Consider the following 21,995-nt stretch of genomic DNA (forward strand, 5'->3'; position numbering starts at 1 on the left):
AAACCAATGATTTGTCAATCAAGGTGCAAAGGAAATGAACAAACTGATTATACTAGTCTTCACTGTTTCAAATTACAGACTGTTCACGATGTAAATTAAAACTTCATACCAGGAGGATGCAGAGGGACTAGTCATTTGTCATTCTCAAACACATATCATGCACTAATGCTAATTGTCATTCTTGTAGTGGATCTCTGCGTTTGTGTGTGCAACCCAGCCTCTTGGAACAGAGGTCAAAATTCAGTGTGTTTTATGGACTAGTATGTGGTCATTGCTTAGCAAAGGAAGACGTTCTCTGAAGTAAGAACAAGAGTAACTGGTGGTGTTTTTTTAACTTAATGTCACAAGGACTTGCTAGTGTCTCAGGAGCACACTGGATTAACTGTGACTTGGAAATCCTACAAACTAGGAATCTTATTTGACTCATGGTTTCCTTTAGAAATTACTGTCTGGGGGGTATTTATATTTTCTCAAAAAGTCAGATCTGAAAAGTCCCACATTCATGAGGATGCTTCGTCTTAATTTTCAATGTACAAATCCCATTCAGAAGAAAACTGAATCTCTGGTCAATATGCTGTATTATTATCTGTCACTGCATAGGTTAAAAATCCGGATAAAGTCTTTTAACAACAGTGAAAAGAGACATTAATTGGTGGCAAATTACTGAACAAGTGCTTCAGAGGAAATCTTACTATACCTTGTAAGTAATTCCCTAGATAATATACTAATGCAAAATGATAAGGAGCATCTATTTTTAAAAAAAAATCTAAATTTTCTGACTTTCAAGTTAATTTTTTATTTTTAAAACCGATATTAAAGGATTTATTTAAGGCAGAAACTTTGTAAGGCAAATTTAAAAGGGCAAAACTATCAAACAATGATTATGGATTAACTATTTAGTACAGAATACTGGTTCCTCTCTGCTCACTTGATATCGGTGTAACTGAACAACAATAATTCACACCACCAAATAGGTAAACAAACAAAAATCATTTAGACACTACCACCACTTCATGCAAAGCAATTCATGTATTCTCAGACAAATTGAGATTTGCTGTATTAGTAAATTAAAGCCCACCTACCTTCACAGGTCCATACTCATAATCAGATCCCTGCAGGAAATGCAGAAAAGACACCATGAAAATATTCAAGGTTGCCCACGGTTTGTACATTCTGATGTTTAAGATCCACAGATTACTACGCAGTTGATATCATACAGCTGGAAGGCTCTGTTTTGAAATGCATTTCTTGCAACAATTAAAAAAAAAAAGCTTCCAAAATTTCAGTTGTAAATCCAAACAGAATATGCACGTGAGAAAGTAAATAACTGTTGTCTCATCCAACACAATTATAATTCACCTAGACAATGTCATTTCGTAGAATGTTCTTTAGATACATTTGAAAAAAGTTTTTAAGGGTTTGCTTGGTTTTATCGGATACTCTCACAAGTAACCAGGTACAGATTCACATTAACGTTATTAACTGATCTCCCATCTGGACTCACAAAGGGACTCAATTCATTTGTGGTCCAGAAAATATAAAAATATGCTATACTCCGTGCTCTGTGTTACAGCTGCCTTTTAAGATGGTAGTATAACGGCCAATGTTTTGAGCTACAGAGAGCTGTAATCCAACTCTGTATTAAAACTTTTTTCACAACCTTTGTGGAAGCTTGCAGAAGCATGTGTCTTAAATCTGATACAGACTTTGGCAGAAACAGAGTCAAACTTTGGCTCTAATCCCATTCTGTCCCTACCAATAGCATCGCAGTTTTTAAACTAACTGATGCAATCTAGACTGCCATTATTTTAAAAAGATTACCTGAAACATGAAACTTCAGCACACGTTCTTCCACAGCACACGCACTACAATAGCTACTTCCCCCCCTTTTTTTTTTTAAAAGGGGAGACGACCACATACTCTTTTATATCTTCTGGGCTGTAAGATCTGCTTAATGGAGTGCCACAAAGGAAAGTAAATAGTTTAAATAAATAATTTTATTTAAAGAGACCTTATGAAGCAATAGATTTAAAATGAAAGTCTTTATTGCAGCAAAAGAGAAATATATTTTTGTACACCAAAACAAAATCACTTAATGCATTTCCACACACATATACATATATATGCAAAAATGTAGCATTAACCCTCAAAAAACATTATTCACACATACACACCTTGGTAATTAGGTATACTAAATATACGCTACTGGCCTGATCCAGTAATTTTTATTCATATGAGTAGTTCCACTGAAGGCAACAGGACTACTCATGTGTAAGGGTTTGCAGGATTAGACCCTAATGATGTAAATATGAAACACCCAGCTACACTCTTAACATTGCAGATCATTGGTTTCCTATCTTTGACTTCCAGGTGGCAGCTCTCTCAAATCCATTTTTTGCATTTCTGTAATCATCAATTGCTTGTATAATTTCTTCCTGAGTATTCATCACAAATGGCCCTAGGATAGAAAATAATTTTAATCCAATATTTTCAGCTGTGATCTGTTACTTATTTTTGAAACACACATTGTTATATTATTTGTGGCTTTAGTCTTTTGCCACCTGTTTTCTGAATGCAACATTCTACCCCTGCCAACCAGTTTGTCCCCAGTGATTGTGGCTTGACCTTGCTGTATTGCTTCATTCAGGGGTGGCATGGAGTTCCCTTCCCCAGGCAGGATGTGCTGAGTCTTCTGCTCTCTGTGTCTTCCCCTTCCCCTCACCCCTCCCTCCATTTGCAAGGGGAATCATAGGGTTTCAACAGGTCCTTTGCCAAAGGGGGAATTTTACCCTGTACAAATAGTGCCTTTCCCCACTACATTATAATCAGTTAATTAACTATTCATTTTAATTCAAATACTATTTAATCTAAAAATATTTTAAACTTAAATGCCTCATTTAACATTTGGCTTCTCTGCTCTCCTTCCCACACTTCTATCCATCCCAAGTACAGCACATGACCCTGTTTGATTTACTGTAAACTTCCCTTCGGAGGCACTACTTCAGTGTGCTCTAGTGTGGGGAGGCAGTGTGTCCTAGTGGCCAGAGCACTGGACTGGGACTTGGAAAATATGGGATCTCTTCCCAGCTTGGCAACCTGGGCAAGTCACTTCACCTCTCTGTGCTTCAGTTTCCCCATCTGTAAAATGGGGATAAAGATAGTGATGTCCTTGGTAAAGCGTTTTGAGATCTACTGATGAAAAGTGCCATATTAACAGCTAGGTATTACTAGTAGTGCAGAAATTCTCAACAGTATCTCTGGAAGTTCTATGGCCTGTGTTACAGAGGAGGTCAGGGGAGACGATCACAGTGCTCCCTTTTGGCCACAGATACCATCATATTTACAAAATGAAGTCAAATGCTGCAGGTGCAGACAGTTATATTTAAACTCCTCTTTAAGAACTTGACCCAAAGCCCACGTAAGTCAAGAGAAGATCTCCTGTTGACTTTAATGGGATGTGAATCAAATTTTAAAGTTTTTAATGAAGGCAGAGACAAAGCAAAGAGAGTCAACAGACATGTGGAGAAACTCTAACTTAACTGACTTTCTAGGAAACAGCTTGCTCATACTATCTGCACCCATGGTTCCCAACTTTCCCCCTGCCCACCGCACCATGTCCTGACTCAGATGTCTTTCGTTTTCCAGTACACAACCGTCACCCATCATGTTAGTATCTGAGCACTTCCGTCCCCTCCCCCACAAAAAAAAATCAGTAGCAATAATGAAGTCCCTAATGGATTTCATGAGAGTTTTTTCAAGGTTCATGTTATTTTTAAAATGTTTCAAACAAACATGGATGGAAAACATGCTAAAAGTGAAAAGTATAGTACTTTAAAAATATAGTACATTATATTTTTAGAATACAGAAATACAAAGAATACACCTTGAGTCCAATAGCATTATCTCATATACAAACAAACTGGCTGGGGAACATGGGAGGCACTGACTTTCATTTTCAATCACTGTATTTGTGATGGAGAGGAACATAACAGGCTCCAAAAGGTGGCAGGTATGGGAGATGGTGCACATCCTTGGAATTCTTTCTTCTAGTTTACAAGACAAAACCATCAACCAGCCAACCAGTGGTTTGTTTACTAGAAATGCTTACCATGTTGTACCACGGATTCCTTAATCGGTTCCCCAGCGACTAAGACAAAATGGCTTATTACAGGACCCTAAATTGATAAACGGAATGCATTAAATAGCAACATATATTTAGGTTATGTTATTATAGATCAGGGGTAGGCAACCTATGGTACATGTGCCAAAGGCGGCACGTGCGCTGATTTTCAGTGGCACTCACACTGCCCGGGTCCTGGCCACTGGTCCGGGGGGCTCTGCATTTTAATTTAATTTTAAATGAAGCTTCTTAAACATTTTAAAACCTTATTTACTTTACATACAACAATAGTTTAGTTATATATTATAGACTTATAGAAAGAGACCTTCTAAAAACGTTAAAATGTATTACTGGCACACGAAACCTTAAATTAGAGTGAATAAATGAAGACTCGGCACATCACTTCTGAAAGGTTGCTGACCCCTGTTATAGATTATATTTAGACAGACATTTTATAGACTGTCACAGGCTGGCTGGCCCTTTATGGGGAGATAGGCTCAGCCTCGCCTGTCACAGATAAGCCTCTGCAATTGATCCTGACTGGCTGGGGAGCAGGTGGCTCAATTCATTTATCAGACTCAGCTGGGGAAGAGCTGGGTGATGGGGGAGTGGGGAAACTCAGCTGGAAGAGAGCTACAGTGGGGAGGAGTCTCCTGTGACTGGCCCTGGAAGGAGAGGGTGGCATGGCTGGAGGAGGCTGGGAAACGCCAACCTCCTGGCAGATGGCCTGGGAATAAATATCCAGTCTGGGGAGAACCAGACTAGGGGAAGGACTCCAGAGAAGAAATCCTGAGGGCCAGTGGCTCAAGTCGGGGCTGGGCCTTCAGGAGAAGCTCAGCACTGTAGGAATGGGCATGGTGAAAGGTAGCCCAGAAGCAGCAGAAGACCCTTGGGGGAGGGGAGGGATAGCTCAGTGATTTGAGCACTGGCCTGCTAAACCCAGGGTTGTGAACCCCATCCTTGGTGGGGGGGCATTTAGGGATCTGAGGCAAAAATCTGTCTGAGGATTGGTCTTGCTTTGAGCAGGGGGTTGGACTAGATGAGGTCCCTTCCAACCCTAATATTCTATGCTCTTTGGACTGGATACAACTACTTGACAGGGCCTCCCTGAGGGGAGGTAGGTCCACTGCAGAATGGTTCTTGAGAATAAGAGGGAAACAGAATATCAGGGTTGGAAGGGACCTCAGAAGGTCATCTAATCCAACCCCCCTCCTCAAAGGAGGACCAATCCCCAGACAGATTTTTACCCTAGTTCCCTAAATGGCACCCTCAAGGATTGAACTCACAACCCTGGGTTTAGCAGGCCAATGCTCAAACTACTGAGCTATCCCTCCTGCACTGTACCGCAGTAGGCCTCATGGGAGCACAAGGAGGGAAGTAGTGGCATACAGCCAAAACAAGGAACAGATAGTTTTCCTCTGGTATCAAATTCTTTCTGTGTAGTATCTGCTCACATGTATATTTTAGTGTGAAAATTCAGGTGAGAAAATAAATTCCTTTCAGGTATTTAACAACAGATTATACCCAAGGACGGTTCCAGACCAACATCTCCACATGCCAAACAAAACAAAAAGAGAAGCACTGGAAACAAAAATCATCTTAATCCAGAGACATGTAGCAAAACATTACAACATGATTCTGTGAAGCCTGCTCACTGTAGTCCATCAAAACGAATGGGACTACTCACATGAAAAGGGATTTGTGGGATCAGGCCCTAGATTATCACCAATTAAACTGGTAGTTTCAGGCTGCAACAGTAAAATATGAGCTCAATAGAAGCAGTTAATTAACCCTGACCTCAAAATAACATATGACTTCATCACATTTTTTGCATTTGAAACCATTAGTTATAGGATTTCTGCATCAATTCACGTTTCTGCACTATGCAAAGTTCAGGAAGCTAACATAATTCCCAGCTAAAATCATTAAGTAAGTATTTGTAAGTTGATCCTGTGAGGGGATCTACACATTCCCTATAACTAATCCACACACAGAAGACCTTTTGTTCTCCTTACAATTACAAGGAAAAAGAAAAATTGGGTCATTATCTCAAGTGTCTCAAATAAGGATCTAATTTAGCTTTAATAAGATATTTATGACACAGCAATTAAATACTGATTTTAGGTTTATCAATGAACAGACACACATTATTAAACTTCTAAAAGATGGTTTTAGTAAAAAACTGTTGTTAATATCATGACTGTTGCAACCAGAAACTTCACTCTCTAGACATACTAGCACAGTGTTTTGGAATGTAAAGCTAAGTGCTGAGTTTGATCTGAATATATATATTTTTATTATTAATGATCAAACAACTAATTTAGGCCCTGATCCTACAAGTTACTCTAGGCTGGTGGACCCCTGAATGCAGGCAGAGAAATGGGGCACTGTGCTAACACAGGATTCTATCTGTACCAAGTGCTTTTCAGGATCAGGGCCTTAGATATCTGCAGGATGATTGTTCAGCTTTAGCACATACGAATGACAATAATCATGAATTCACTGCTCAGTGCTATAGATAGTTGCATAATCTGGCCCTAAGGCCTAGCCCAGAACAGAGGGCAGTGCAAGGCCCATACAGCCCAACAGGAAGATCCAGGAGGAGAGCTGGTAGGGAAAAAAATGCAGAAATAAATCATCAAAATGTAGAATACTTTGAAATTTTTCAAACAGCTCTCTCTATGGGAGACACTGTGCCCAAATCTCCTGGAGACAACAACTGCTGTGCCACCCCTTATTTCATATTTATTACAGTAGCACCCAGAGAGATTTTCCTGAGGATCAGGGCCCTGTTGCGCTAGGCGCTGTACATACACATCCAAGGAGATTGTCCCTATGCTAAAGAGGGTGCAATATCCCATCTGTAGCAAGCGAGAGCTACTGGCTGCTGTGGAGGAGTGGTATTCCATAACCTTGCCTCCTCTCTGCCCTTTTGATGCAACTCACACCCTTAAAGGCAGTAGCCCACAGAGCCACTGATCAGGACAGAAATGGCTATAATTAGGGCCCTACCAAATTCACAGTCTACATGGTCAATTTCATGGTCAGAGGATTTTAAATCATAAATTTCATTATTTCAGTTATTTAAATCTGAAATTTCACAGTGTTGCAACTGTAGGGTACTGACCCAAAAGAGTATGGAGGGGCGGCGTCGCAAGGTTATTGTAGGGGGATTGTGGTATTGCCACCCTTACTTCCACGCTGCTGCTGGCTGCAGTGCTGCCTTCAGAGCTGGGTGGCTGGAGAGCGGCAGCTGCTGGCTGGGAGCCCAGCTCTGAAGGCAGCGTCACCACCAGCAGCAGCAGCACAGAAGTAAGGATGGCATGGTATGCTATTGCCACCCTTACTTCTGTGCTGCTGCCTGCAGAGCTGGGCCCTCGGCTAGCAGCCGCCACTCACTGGCCGCCCCTTGCCACCCTTACTTCTATGCTACTGCTGGCAGTGCTGCCTTCAGAGCTGGATGCCTGGCCAGTAGCTGCTGCTTTCCGGCCAGCCAGCTCTGAAGGCAGTGCAGAAGTGAGTATGGCAATACCATGACCCACCTACAATAACCTTGGAACCCCGCTGCTGCCCCCTTTTTGGTCGGGACCCCCAGTCTGAGAAACACTGGTCTCCCCTGTAAAATGTGTATAGCATAGAGTAAAAATACACAAAAGACCAGATTTCACGGTCCATGACAAGTTTTTTGTGGCCGTGAATTTGGTAGGGCCCTAGCTATAATTGTGGCTTCCTGCAACCCAGGAGATAAAAGAGAATGGAAGCTCTTTATACTCTCTTCCCTTTGCATGCCTGTGCATGGGCTGACTACCGTGTGGCCCTTAGCATGTGTTTATATGACATGTAGTCAGAACACAGCTGAAATGGTTACCAAACAATAACTACAAAATGGTGAAATGAATTCACAATTCTTTTGTTTTTCTTGTTATTTCAAAAATGCCCTCAAATGTTATAAAATAGAATAAAACCCCCTCGCTTTTCACTGTAAAAAAATCTAAGAGGAAATCTAACATAAAAAAGAGGGGAAGAGAAAAATATAAAATATGGGGATGAAAGAGTTAAGGTACTGGACAATAGGGAAAAAAAGGAGGAGAGGCAGGTTTCTGATGGAGTGAATTCCACATCCAATGCCCACTATAGCAAAGACCTGGTCACATGCTGGAATCTGATACTCTGCTGTGGTCCTTAGAGGGCAAGTGGTGTCAGAATGTAATTACCTGTCCAGATGAAGGTTATGGAGGAGGTAACAAATATAGCCACTAAAGGTGTAAAAACCAAGATGAACAATTCCAAGTCAACTTGATACTTCATAAGCAGTCAATGTACAATAAGCAAGGAAAGTGTAATATGATCCCAGTGCCCTGGAGCAGTGAACAAATGTGTTGCTGCATACTGAAGAGACTGCAAGCAAAAGAGATGAACTGTTGGATGCTTTGCAAGGAGGAAATTACAATAATAGAACCTCATTCTCTTAAAGGCACGTATTGCTGTTGCAAAATTGTCATGGGACACAAGGGTGTAGACTGCACCAATTGCACAACTGAATAAACACTTTTGGACCATTCCAAACATATGATTTGTCAAGGAAAGACAAGACTGCAAGTCACATCAACATCCTTAACCCTGCTCACTATCTACAAGTGATTCCCCTTAATCAGCAAGCAAGAGAATCCACATGGCTACTCCTACCCATGACTTCTGTATTGCTATTGCTACAGACAAGGTAGATTTATTTGGCATTTAACTTACTCCTCAGTCAGAACAATGTTAAATATTTCAGCAGGGAATAATATCAACAAAGTTGATATACTATCTTAGGGTGACCAGATGTCCCGATTTTATAGGGACAGTCCCGATTTTTGGGTCTTTTTCTTATATAGGCTCCTATTATCCCCAACCCCCATTCCGATTTTTCACACTTGCTGTCTGGTCACCCTATACGATCTGCGGGGTTTTTAATGCAGTCATTTGCTTACAGATTACACTAAAATTCTACAGTGAGTAGGGTGACCAGTTGTCCTGATTGTATAGGGACAGTCCCGATATTTGGGGCTTTGTCTTACATAGGCGCCTATTATTTCCCACCCACCATCCTGAATTTTCACACTTGCTGTCTGGTCACCCTAACAGTGAGGTAATCAAAGTGGCTACTGATTGAGAGCTCACAGGATATCAAAGAAATCTGACTGAACATTCCTCATCTATAGTAGCCTCATGCAACTGAACAGCTTTGGTAACAGATTGTACCATGGCTGCATGTTGGGATGGAGGTCAGATTATATCCAAGTGGCAATTACATTTCTTTGAAGATGATGTACTTTATAACAGAAACAGAAGATGTAAGACTGGTTTCCCCATGTGCATTTTAGACTCAGGCCAAACCCTAAGCAGTTAGTGGGACCACATGCATGAGTAAGGTAAAGAGAATTCAGCCCATCATGGTGGCATGCAGAATGCCCCCCCCCCCCACCCAATATCTGTGAACTTATCATAGTTACATAAAATGTAAGTGAAATGTTGGCATTTTTGGAGTTTTAATCAGATCTCTTGTGCTATAAAATTTCTGGTGATAAGTGACACAAAATACCTTGTTTCCATTTGACTGGCAAATAGGGTTGTCAGGTGTCCGGTTTTCAAGAGGAAAGTCTGGTTGTAAAGGGGACCTGACAGTGTCTGGTCAGATCTATTGACCGGACACCCAAAGTCCAGTTACTGTGGGCCGGGGAGGTGGGGAGGCACCGAGTCATCACCTGCGCCAACCCCTACTCAGACAGGGCCACCTCCTACCTGCATCAGGCAGCTGCAGTTCCCAACCCCAGCTCCACAGGTGAGTCCCTCCTGACCCACGCCGGGGGCAGGGGAGAGACGTGGGGCAAGGGTGAGGCCTAGGGGGAAGCGGCAGGGAAGGGGTGGGGCCTCAGCGGAAAGGGGTGGTGAAGGGTATCTGGTTTTTAAATATTACAAAGTTGGCAACCATACTGGCAAAGTCCTAGGGGCTGTCTCTCAGTTGTGCTAAAGGTTCTCTCACGTCGCTCTGTCAGAGAGTAAAGCGGCCTTAGAGTGAGCAGAAATGGCTCCCTGAGGCTCAGTTCCCAGCCTCTGATGGAGAGTGTGGCCTAGATGTACTATGATAATTTTCTACTTCCCAGCACCCAAAGGAGACCATGAGAAGTAGAGTGTAAACTGGAGCTGCCCTTGGCCTAACTTACACCAGGGTTCAGACAAGATTCCGCCTGGCCCTAGCATATAAGGAGTGCAAGGTGGCTTAAAGCTGCTTTTATTCTCCCTATATATCCCCCCTTCCATCCTTGCACAAAATGCAGAAACTGAGTAACTGATGCCTGGATCCACCAAGGGACTTAGGCACTTAGAAAAATCACAGAGCAAACTGTGATCCACAAAGCTGAGTTAGTTGTCTAGGCTTCCTACACAATGAATGGGGAGAGAGAGGTGCCTTAGAATGTGATCCACAAAGCCAGCACGCTAGGCAGGGAGCCGCTTCAGCTAGCCAGTGGGAAAGATGGATGAGAGGGGTGTGTGCTAAGCTCTGTCCCTCTCACAGAGTTAGGTGCCTATGTCTGGGCTGCAGGGAGGCGCTTATCTCTGCTTGTGAACCAAGAGCCAAGGGAAGACAGGCATTCCTCCACTAACAAACATGCAGGGCCTATCCAGTAGGTGTGCTCAGAGGCTGCCTAACTCCACCCCAAACAGCCAGGGAGTGGGGGAGGAGGAGGAGCTGGTTCAAGTCCCCCTGTCCCTGTCTGATGAGGAGAACAGGAGTCTGCCATCTCTCAAGGGAGTTCCCTAACCACTAGGCTACAGGGTATTCTGATGTGGGTTTCCCTGAATCTCTCCTATTGTAGTTATTCCACTTTAACTGAATAATTAAATATTAATGGTGCCAGAGAGTAAGAATGACTATCGCCTAGTGGTTAGAGCACTCACTTGAGAGGCAACAGATCCCTGTACAAATCCCTTCTCCATCTCAGGCAGAGGGGGAACCTGAACTTGTGGTCTCCCCCATCCCACATGAGTGCTCTCACCACAGGCTAAGTTTATAAATGAGCTCCCCCTCCGCCCAGGCCATTTTGTATGGAGTTAGTTGGCCTCTGAGCAGACCCAATAGATCTGGCCTCACAGGTTAGATAGGCAAAGGCGTGCCTATCTTCCTCCAGTTCATGGGCTGCTTTCTGGCTTAAGCAGGGGATAGGTGCCCAGGCACCTAGAGTAGAGACAGCAGTGCCTACACCCAGAATCAGACATAGGCCCCTAGGGAACTTTTACCACAAAAACTTAGGCATTGAGCAAGATTAGACACCTGCAGAGTTAGGCAGCAGCGGGGTGGGAGTTTTGTGGATCAGAGTGGTGCCTAAAAACAGGACTTAGGTTCCTAAGTACCTTTGAAGATATAGACCTGAGTAAGATCTCAACATGGAGGCTCCGGAATAAAGACAACCTCCCTCCATACTCCATAATGTAATCTTCTCAAAGAAAGATAGTAGGTATAATGGAGATAACAGGTAGGGGAACTCTGGGTGAACTGAGCTAAACCATGGGGTTTGAGTTGGATATATAGACAGCAGGCCGAAATTAGGACAGGATGACAACCTTATTTTTCTGAAACGTTTGGCCTATTGCTGCTCCTAAGATACCCTCTACTGACATATCCTTATTCCTCAGTGCAGTATAGGCATGTGCAATAATGGCTCCATAGTGACTAGAAGGACCATAATTCACTTGGGAATATAAACTATGAAAGTCTAGATGGAATGATATATGACAGCAAAGCCGTGAGAGTTATCATGGCCCCACCAGGCCTCATCTCCATTCCAGGGTCATCAATTACAGTAACACACTAACTTGAAAGGAAAACCCATCAGATACAAGTGGAAGTTTGGGGATGAAATATTGGTTATTTACACTAACATTTACTGCATTTTAACATTTACAAATCTCAGGTCAATAAAAGGGTAAATCAGTTCCCTGACATCAGCAAGGGAAAATTAATGGTCTGTCCCCTGTGGTTGTTTACACAGAAGTTAATGTGTATATACAGAGTGTATATTTAAATTTCATATCTGGCTCTAATAGGATGATTTTTTCCACTCTTAAGATTTCATTTGGCACACTCCTAACCTTTATTTGATCTTGTAACCATCAATAAAGTTTACTGAAGATTCCAGTTAAACCCTCACATTGCATTTCCTCTTTAAAAAGTCACTGCAAAAGGACTGGCTGATTCACAGGAATTGGTAATGTGCTTTTAACATCTGGGTTACCAGTTCAAATCCAGGGCTCTCTGTCTAGGCATTTATATTGTGCTAATGGCACTGAAGCCTAGTCAGTAATTGCTAGTCACCATCATCCGGAAGCTGGTCAGTGGCCTATATAAAAGAGCAGGTAACCTTAAATCCACGTCCTTATTGGACATGAGTCGTGGACACAAAAAACAGTGTCACCAGTTGGCAGCCCTGTCAGGAAGTCTCAGTGAAAGAACAAATACTGAGTGGGCATGGAGAATGAGTTCTCCATTCATTCTCCCTTGAGTCTGTTGCCCTTATACACAACACAAAGCTATTTTTTGTCTGGATAGGTACCCATGATTTCCGTCCTCTGACCCCTTGAGGTACTCCCTCTAGGACTGCCTTCAGACACTGGTGGCACAGGGAAGCTAGTGCTACTCATGCTGGATGTGTTTGGTGAATCTATCAAAAACCTCAGTCTCCAAGGCTGTCACTCTGCCCCTTTTCATGACCAACGCCATGTTGTTTTATTTACACCTTGCAATGCACTTAGAGCCTGGGACCGATGGAGTAAATACATGTGAATGCATAAATAAATCTCTCTATCTCCTTCAAAATTCCTGTCCTTGAGTTTTAGAAGAAGGTCCCCTCCAAGCAGAGAGAGAGCCTTCACTCACCCACCAGCCTGTGTCTGAGCACAAGCAACTCCGGATTCCATGTGTATCACTTCCCATTCTCAGTTTCTGCCACACACACCACCCACACCATGATTCTTCTCAGTGTGAGCGAGGAGTGGGACCGAACCCAAGGTGGAGTCAGAACATAGCAAGAAGGCAGGATGATATCAATAGGGTATAGATGGGGCTGATTAAGATTCACATTCGGCCAGGTTCTCAACTGGTCCTGCTTCCCAGCACCCACAACTCATTTCACCACCACCCCCTACTCACCAGAGGCTCTCCAAAAGCCAGAGAAATGCTCATTTGGGGATTATAACTTGCTGGCAGTATTCTTGCCAGCAAGTTAAAGAAGTATGGATTGGATACATGGACTCTAAGGTGGATAGAAAGCTGGCTAGATCATCGGGCTCAATGGGTAGTGATCAACGGCTCGATGTCTAGTTGGCAGCCGGTATCAAGCGGAGTGCTCCAGGGGTCGGTCCTGGGGCTGGTTTTGTTCAATATCTTCATTAATGATCTGGATGATGGGATGGATTGCACCCTCAGCAAGTTTGCAGATGATACTAAACTCGGGGGAGAGGTAGATACACTGGAGGGTAGGGATAGGGTCCAGAGTGACCTAGGCAAATTGGAGGATTGGGCCAAAAGACATCTGATTAGGTTCAGCAAGGACAAGTGCTGAGTCCTGCACATAGGATGGAAGAATCCCATGCACTGCTACAGACTAGAGACCGAGTGGCTAAGCAGCAGTTCTGCAGAAAAGGACCTGGGGATTACAGTGGACGAGAAGCTGGATATGAGTCAACAGTGTGCCCTTGTTGCCAAGAAGGCTAATGGCATATTGGGCTGCATTAGTAGAAACATTGCCAGCAGATCGAGGGAAGTGATTATTCCCCTCTACTCGTCACTGGTGAGGCTACATCTGGAGTATTGTGTCCAATTTTGGGACCTCCACTACAGAAAGGATGTGGACAAATTGGAGAGTCCAGCGGAGGGCAACAAAAATGATAAGGGGGCTGGGGCAAATGACTTACAAGGAGAGGATGAGGGAACTGGGCTTACTTAGTTTGCAGAAGAGAAGAAGGAGGGGGGATTTGATAGCAGCCTTCAACTATCTGAAGGGAAGTTCCAAAGAGAATGGAGCTAGGCTGTTCTCAGTGGTACCAGATGACAGAACAAGAAGCAATGGTCTCAAGTTGCAGTGGAGAAGGTCTAGGTTGGATATTAGGAAAAACTATTTCACTAGGAGGGTGGTGAAGCACTGGAATGGGTTACCTAGGGAGGTGGTGGAATCTCCTTCCTTAGAGGGTTTTTAAGGCCCTGCTTGACAAAGCCCTGGTTGGGATGATTTAGTTGGGGTTATAATAATAAAATAACAATACTAATAATAATTGGAGATATAGCTATCTCCTAGAACTGGAAGGGACCTTGAAAGGTCATCGAGTCCAGTCCCCTGCCTTCACTAGCAGGACCAAGTACTGCTTTGAGCAGGGGGTTGGATTAGATGACGTCCTGAGGTCTCTTCCTAATCTTCTATGATTCTATGATTAGCTGGGGTTTTTTTAGGGTTAATGAAATTGAGCTTTGCCTTCTTTGGGAAAGGGGATACTTCACTTTGACCCAGTTAGAATGTTCAGAATTATGAAAGAGATTATAAAGGAGCTGAAACAAACAACTGGCCTCACTGAAGTCAATGGCAAAGCTCCCCAGTTAGGATTTCATCTCTAGTCTAGATGTCTTTCCGGTGCAAGGGGGGAATTGATGTACGGTGAAAAAATAAGAAAACAGTTTTAAGACCAGTTATGAAAATGACATGCATTCTGGGATGCCTGGCCTCTTCTTGGTCCTAATATTTCTTATGGTATGTTTGCACATTCTGTGCATTAAAAGACTGGGGGAGGTGTGGTGGAAATACCAATCAAAGAAATAAAGTTAATAATTCTCATCCAAAATCTTTTCCCGAATTGAGTTATAAGCTCCAATCATGAGGACAGGATAAGGATTACCTTGTTTTCTAACTGAACACCGTCACCATCGTCCAACACCGCTGTATGATGGGGCTCGATTTTCTGTTGGGCATCATCAGATCCTTTGAATAGACCAGATATGTAAAAAGACAATGCATGACACAATCAAAGCTGCAAATTATGAATGATTAGTCATCCTTTCTGCTGAGAGCTATTTTACTTAAGAACACGCATGCTTTTCTTTAATTCATCTTCCTCTAACACTTCCACTCTGTCTTTCACACATACCCATTGTCCACCCCAGTTGTCTTTTACTTTTAATTTCCTTTCTGCAGCAGATGAACAAAGGCCTTTTCTCCCCCTCTGTCAAGTCCATTATGTGCATCCTCTGATACACCATGGCCATAGGGATCAGAGTACTATCCAGTTGAGAGAAGAAGTGTGATGGATGCATCAGATACACTAATATGTGAGTTCTCAACCTAGGGATTGCAAACAGGCTTGGGAGGTGATGGCCGCCCTCCTTTTCTTTATGTCTATATGTGAGGGGAGAGAGAAGAGTCCCTAACCTTTTTTCTGTTGTAATATGGTGTTGTTGGATAGAAAATATTGGGACCTATACCAGTGTTAACACACATGTTAATAAAAGGGATCAAAAAAGAGACATGAAGGAGGGGAGTGTCTGGAATTTTAATAGTCATATTCCTACGAAAGCTTTTTGGTACATATGCAAATAGGATTTTTATTGATTTTAAGAGTACATTTAACCCTCAGTGTAGCAGTCCCTCACAGGGCCCTATCTACCACTTAGGCAGGGATGAAAGTAAGCCAGTATGGGCCGGTACAGCATACTGGTAAAAAGTGGCCGCCAGTACCGGCCCGTACGCAGCTGACTTAGGACCCTGCTTAAAGCGCTGCCACGCTGACATGGCAGTTCAAAAGGAGCAGCTGCTCCAGGGCTGGCGATTTAAAAGGGTCCCAGGGCTCTGGCCACCGCTGCTGCTTCCGCGGCAGTGGCTGGAGCCCCGGGCCCTTTGAATCGCCACTGAAGCCCCAGGTGGCGTGGGCCAGGCAGTGTGGAAGAGCTGGCAGGGGGACGCTGACCCCCAGCCCTGCCCCTTCTTCCCAAGGCCCCACCCCTTCCAGGGGATAGAGCGGGTCCCCGTACCGGTAAGTCTTCGGCTTTACTTTCATCCCTGCACTTAGGCCTCAATTACACCTTTAATATTGGTCGTAAGAGGGATCTAAGTGGTGAATAGGACCTTACGTGGGGCCTCTTCACCTTGAAAGACTATTAGTCACAGATACACAGGATGTGATCTGGCTTTTCTGGTTGATATGAATACTTCCCCCACCCCCACCCTTATCTCAAACTCTTGTCCCTACCTGATTTGTGGAATTTGTAGTTAGTTGTAAGCTGCAGGGTGGGAACAATTTACAAAACTAACACCTTGAATTATGGTAGGAGTAAGAAATGACTTTATTTTCTTGAACTGACATTTCTAAGTATCAGAGGGGTAGCCGTGTTAGTCTGGTTCTGTAAAAGCAGCAAAGAATCCTGTGGCACCTTATAGACTAACAGACGTTTTGCAGCATGAGCTTTCGTGGGTGAATACCCACTTCTTCGGATGCAATCTTGCATCCGACGAAGTGGGTATTCACCCACGAAAGCTCATGCTGCAAAACGTCTGTTAGTCTATAAGGTGCCACAGGATTCTTTGCTGCTTTGACATTTCTAAGCACTTCAACATGGGGAGGGCTTTAAAAATGGACAAATGAAATTGTACTGAACCTTTTTCAGACAAACAACATTTGTATATTGGAATTAATGTAATTCTTGTAGGCTTGGTTAACTGGTACAAAATCATGAAGAAATTGGAAAAGGATGTGTCACCATGTGTCACATGGAAGGACAGAGATGAAATTCCTTAAAAGCTATCAAGCAACGCTGAGAGGGCAGCTGTACAAGAATAGTGAATATGCTCATCTGCGTTCCTTTGTGTGCACACTGTCGTCTGATATTCAAGGAGTGCTAGACTTCTGGAACCAATTTGTTCCTTATACACAGGAAGAACACTAAAGCATTCATTGTGAAAACTGAATTGGACTTTGCAATGCAATAAAATAAAGTCTAAAGTGGCCCATATTCTGAACATAGCATCAGCATCCTTTTAAGAATGACCTATTAGACTTCCTAGGTGATTTCTCTTCTACTGTTCTTCCAGGGAATCAGAATTTAGACTTAACTAGCACAAGTCTGCCAAGGAACTGCACGTCTGACTTTATATGGGATTATTGCTCCTTCTCACTCATTTTCATAGTGCACGGATGGGAGCCATAAAGTTGTGATTTGAAGGATCATTTAAAATGAAGTACAGACATAGATGTAATCCATATGTTTTGTTCCTGTTCTAACAATTTCTGGCTTTATAGTTGAATGGTAGAACCTTGACTAAATTTTATAACATCTTACTTTTATTTTCCAATATTGCAAAAAAAGACTAAGTGTAAAATGTTTGCAAAAGGGCTGCCAAGTAGCAGAAAAGAGGATAGTTCCTATGTTCACAGGTGATTTCCCCGGTATTTTATTAATATAATTATTATTCTTTAATAAAACAAAGTAAGTTTCAAAAGAAAAACATGTTTTTAAAATGGCTGTCAGTTATAAATACAGCCAAATCTGATAAATATTTTCCATCACTGACCTTGGCCAAGAATGCTAAATCTAACAGTGCTGTACACAAAAGGCCCACTGAAAAACTGCTGCAAGTGTTGTTAGATTTGGCTGTCTAAACATTTGTAAAAGGAAAGGAAAAGCAACCTTAAAAAACCAGGTTCTGCATTTACATTGTAGTATTTTCAGAGTGTGACTATCTCAGCTACTGTTTATGTATTCCCCAATGGGTTTATTTCTTTTTTTTCTGGAGCTAAGAATTAAAAGAGTCCACAATTTCTAGTATTATAAGGTATATTACCCAAACCAACTGAATGAAAATATTCAGCTAGAATCACCACATGACATGCAATCAAACTTTATACTGCTATCAAGTCTTATTCTTTTTCTTTTGGTTGCCAATGTAGAGCAAGGTTGTGACTTGCCCTAAGCACACCTGCAAAAGGGAGTGGAGAGGTGATGTAAGACACTCCTGCCCACCCCTGCATGAGCAACACATCTGGAAGGTTACAACACAGGGGATAGCTGTCTCCATGACGCTATTCCCCTTTTTGCACATGTGAGCAAGAGCATGGAATGGGGGGGGTCCTCGACTCCATACACATATTGCACCAGCCAACAATGTAGCTGAGCTGGCACACAGGGAGAAGTAATCTGTGCCTGAGGCCTGACATGGATACCTCCCCTTGTCCTCCGAGCAAGAGGGGCAGCCAGGAACCAGACTGGGACACTCATTCAGTCTGGCTCCTGGTCCGCTCCTGGCGCAGTGTAACTACATGCTGCCCTTTGCATAGGCCTGGGGAAAAGCCCAAAGTTAGCCTACTGTTAACAGTTACACCCATCATAAGCACATCGCAAAACCGTATCAGAGGGTGTATTTAAGAGGTCAGTGTTGTATGAGAAGGGGGATGTCCACCTCCACATGCCAGAAGCCTGGGCTGGAGACAGAAAAGACAGGAGAGTGTGCCCAGCCTGGAATGCTGACCAGCCCTCAGAAATGCTGAGAATAGTCTAGAACAGGCTGTGTCTCAGGACTGTTAGTTATGTTGCAAAGATCTGTAACTCTACAGTGCTTACCTAAAAGTGATTGTGGTTAAGAAATTCCTTTGCTAAGCCTGTATCCCTTGCTTGCCTGCTATGTTGTCTCTGAAAGAAGGCTAGCGTGCCCACAGCAAGGTGGAACTCTGAGGCACTGTGAATAAGCAACTGGGGGCTTGGAAGGTTTGAGACAGTGATTTGGTGGTTTATTGTGGCCGGGTTGTAGAGCCCCATGTCCCAGGGAAGGGTGTCAGGCAAAGGTTTTTCACCCAAGAGTGTGCCTTAGAGACCCAGAGCTGGGAACGGTGACCTGCTCTTCCCAGACCAAGTTGGCCTAGAAGCATATGGGATCCAGCAGCTGGAATCGCTCACAAAATATTGAAGGAGAGAGGGCCTACTTACGGGAGGCAGTGTGGCTTAGTGGACAGACCAGTAGGCTAGGACTCAGGAAACATGGGTGCTCTTGCAAAGTGATCTTGGGCAAGTCATAGCATCTCTCTGTACCTCAGTTTCCCCATTTGTAAAATGTGGTTAATAATATTGCTCTCCTTTGTAAAATGCTTCAAAAGCTACTAATGAAAACTACTATATAAGAGCTAGAGATCATCAACTGATTAGTCTTTGTTTAAAAAAAATTAAAGAGATGGAATGTTACACTAGTCATATTCCTTGATTTGCTTGAGACAATGTCTATGTCATTTTGCTATAAAGCCCATTTTAATGAGCACAGCATACAAGTTGCCTTTTATGGGTGGATGCCTGCACCTGTGTGGAGCCCCATGAGGACTCTGTGAAGGCATAGGAGTCAGCCTACATAGAACAGCTTGCCAGACAGGGGCCATAGTCAGTTTTATTATATTATCAAACAGATCTGAAAAAAATATTGAAAATTTATAATCTCTTAATGTAAATGTGTCCTTTGGGCTACTTTTCATTAAAACCTGATGGTATAAATGGCACATGTATTGATACCCAGTGGAAGTGCATAGTATAAATGATTGCACTAACACAGGGGTGGCCAACCTGAGCCTGAGAAGGAGCCAGAATTTACCAATGTACATTGCCAAAGAGCCACAGTAATATGTCAGCAGCCCACCATCAGCTCCCTGACCCTGCTCCCAGCACCTCCCATCCACCAGCAGCCCTGCCAATCAGCACCTCCCCCTCAGCAGTTTTGTGGCATGCAGGAGGTGCAAGGTCACTGCAGGTTCAGGGGAAAGACATAGGGCCTGTGGCAGAGCCAGTCACATTGGAAAGTTGGTGCCTATGGAAGGAGCTGCATATTATCTTCTGAAGAACTGCATGCAGCTCCTGAGCCAGAGGTTGGCCACCCTTGCTCTAACAGATCACTGTGCTAAACCACATACCTTTAAATATGGAGAGATACCTATCTCATAGAGCTAGAAGGGACCCTGCAAGGTCATTGAGTCCAGCTCTCTGCCTTCACTAGGCAGGACCTAGTACTGATTTTGCCCCAGATTCCGGGTGGCCCCTTCAAGGATTGAACTCACAGCCCTGGGTTTAGCAGGCCAATGTTCAAACCACTGAGCTATCCCCATCCCTTTGTTATTTTTGATTTTTTAAGTATGGGTTCTAAATTATTTGTAGGTCTGATCTTCCTTTTTTCCTGTAGAACAGTAATTTTTAATAAGTTAAATCCTCCCTATCAACAACTGAAATAAGAGTTTAATGGGAAACTTACCAACATACAGATTGCCAGACAGAGTGTAAATAAAAGATGTCCATCCTGAAATATAATCAAGCAATATTAAAGGTTAGCATACATAATGTTAATGTACTCATATTTAACACTGCATGGAATTATACTGATACTGTATGCTCCGTTCTCCATGATACGTTCCACAGTGGCTCTCGTAATTACATACGATAGCTTTATTCCTATTTAACAGGACACCAGCAATTTAAAAGCTCACATTTTCATCTGAAAATTTTGTATCTGGTATCATTATAAGTAATACCTAAGATTACTATAACTGGAAACAATTAGATATTTTTTCCTATTGTTTCATTTTGTGTGGTCACTTTTACTATTTCCCCTGTATAATTATGTAGTTTCTCTTGTTATTTGTGTGAAAATAACCAGGAAATAACCAGGAAAACCTGTTCAAAAACAAAAAATAGGTGGAAGTTCTCCAACATGATTCATTTTGGAAAAAATTCCCATGTGTCCCTTATGGGGCACATTTTTATCCCTCATGTTGATTTAGGCTTCTGTAAAATTGTTTCAGAGGGGTAGCCGTGTTAGTCTGTATTAGCAGAAACAACAAGGGTTTGTTAGTCTCTAAGGTGCCACAGGGACTCCTCATTCTTTTTGTAAAATTGTTGTTTGCAGTGGCATTGTAGTCATGTTGGTTCCAGGATATTAGAGAGACGAGGTGGGTGAGGGACAGTATCTTTTACTGGATCAAGTTCTGTTGGTGGGAGAGACAAGCTTTTGAGCCACACAGAACTCTTCTTCAGGCAGAATAAAAGATGTTACCTCACCCCACCTTGTCTGTATAAAACTGAGCAGTTCTAACACTTGTGGGCGGCACAAAGAATTCAGCACATCACAGTACTACTTTATATACACTCTGGATTTATTTTTCTCTTCCTCTTATATACAATCTGAGAGACTCCATCCTTGTAGAAATGTTTTAAATAGCTTTACTACATGACCAGACAGGCCACTGACTAATTACGGAATTCACAAAATACCCCCTCCGGATCTTTTACTTCATCTGATTGTAAACATTTTAACTCCCTGTCCCTTTCCGCCAAATTGAAATTAGGTCTTCTAAACTTTCCTGCCAGTGCCCTCAGATTTTAGGCATTTTTGCCTGTCTTAAATCATTTTCAGTACGTCTGTTCTCCACCTTTTGTTTTGGCTGCATAAAGTCTCTGAGAAAATACCACAAATTCCATGCAAATCTCCTTGGAGGGAAAAGCACTTAAGTCTGCCTTCTTTTTTCTTTCATAAGAGATATTTATTGATTTCCTTTCCTGGCTCTGAAATTTAAATTCCAGAATCGTATCCACTTTTATTCCTTTCCTCACAGTAATTCTGTATTAGCCTCAGAGCTTTCTCAGTTTTCTCTATCAGTAACACATTTTCCTTACCTACTGTAACAGTTTAGTATTGTATTGGACCCTTTTTCTTTGTGCAATTCTTTCTTTAAACACCTGGGGCCGGATCCTCGGCTGGTGTGGTGTCAGCAATTTATACCATCTGAGGATTTGACCCACTAATTTCTTCAAGGAGTTCCTTGCTAACTT

The 21,995-nt window shown here is 42.8% G+C and overlaps 2 protein-coding genes and 1 long non-coding RNA gene across 13 annotated transcripts in view; 1 reads left to right on the forward strand and 2 right to left on the reverse strand.

The window, feature by feature from the left end:
- VEGFD (vascular endothelial growth factor D) overlaps nt 1-1,693 on the reverse strand; it is a 33,524-nt gene extending 31,831 nt beyond the window's left edge. The window contains exon 1 of one of the 2 annotated variants that reach the window (XM_039506581.1): nt 1,083-1,693. In XM_039506581.1, coding sequence (XP_039362515.1) covers nt 1,083-1,172 — 90 coding nt within the window. In that variant the 5' untranslated portion in view covers nt 1,173-1,693. The remainder of the gene's footprint in view (nt 1-1,082) is intronic. The other variant, XM_039506591.1, reaches the window with a different exon arrangement.
- Nucleotides 1-21,995, forward strand: part of LOC120386816 — a 39,756-nt gene that overhangs the window by 5,224 nt on the left and 12,537 nt on the right. The window lies entirely within an intron of this gene.
- Nucleotides 2,049-21,995, reverse strand: part of PIR (pirin) — a 106,130-nt gene continuing 86,183 nt past the window's right edge. For 6 of the 10 annotated variants that reach the window (XM_039506637.1, XM_039506647.1, XM_039506618.1 and 3 more), the window contains 4 exons: nt 20,422-20,466; nt 15,047-15,129; nt 4,109-4,175; nt 2,049-2,458 (listed from right to left, as the gene is read on the reverse strand). In XM_039506637.1, coding sequence (XP_039362571.1) covers nt 2,343-2,458; nt 4,109-4,175; nt 15,047-15,129; nt 20,422-20,466 — 311 coding nt within the window. In that variant the 3' untranslated portion in view covers nt 2,049-2,342. Of the gene's footprint in view, nt 2,459-4,108; nt 4,176-5,537; nt 5,669-6,477; nt 6,728-15,046; nt 15,130-20,421; nt 20,467-21,995 lie in introns of those variants that run through there. The other 4 variants (XM_039506687.1, XM_039506677.1, XM_039506656.1 and 1 more) reach the window with 4 other exon arrangements.

Source organism: Mauremys reevesii, linkage group 1 (assembly GCF_016161935.1).
Source record: "Mauremys reevesii isolate NIE-2019 linkage group 1, ASM1616193v1, whole genome shotgun sequence".
NCBI classification, from domain to species: Eukaryota; Metazoa; Chordata; order Testudines; family Geoemydidae; genus Mauremys; species Mauremys reevesii.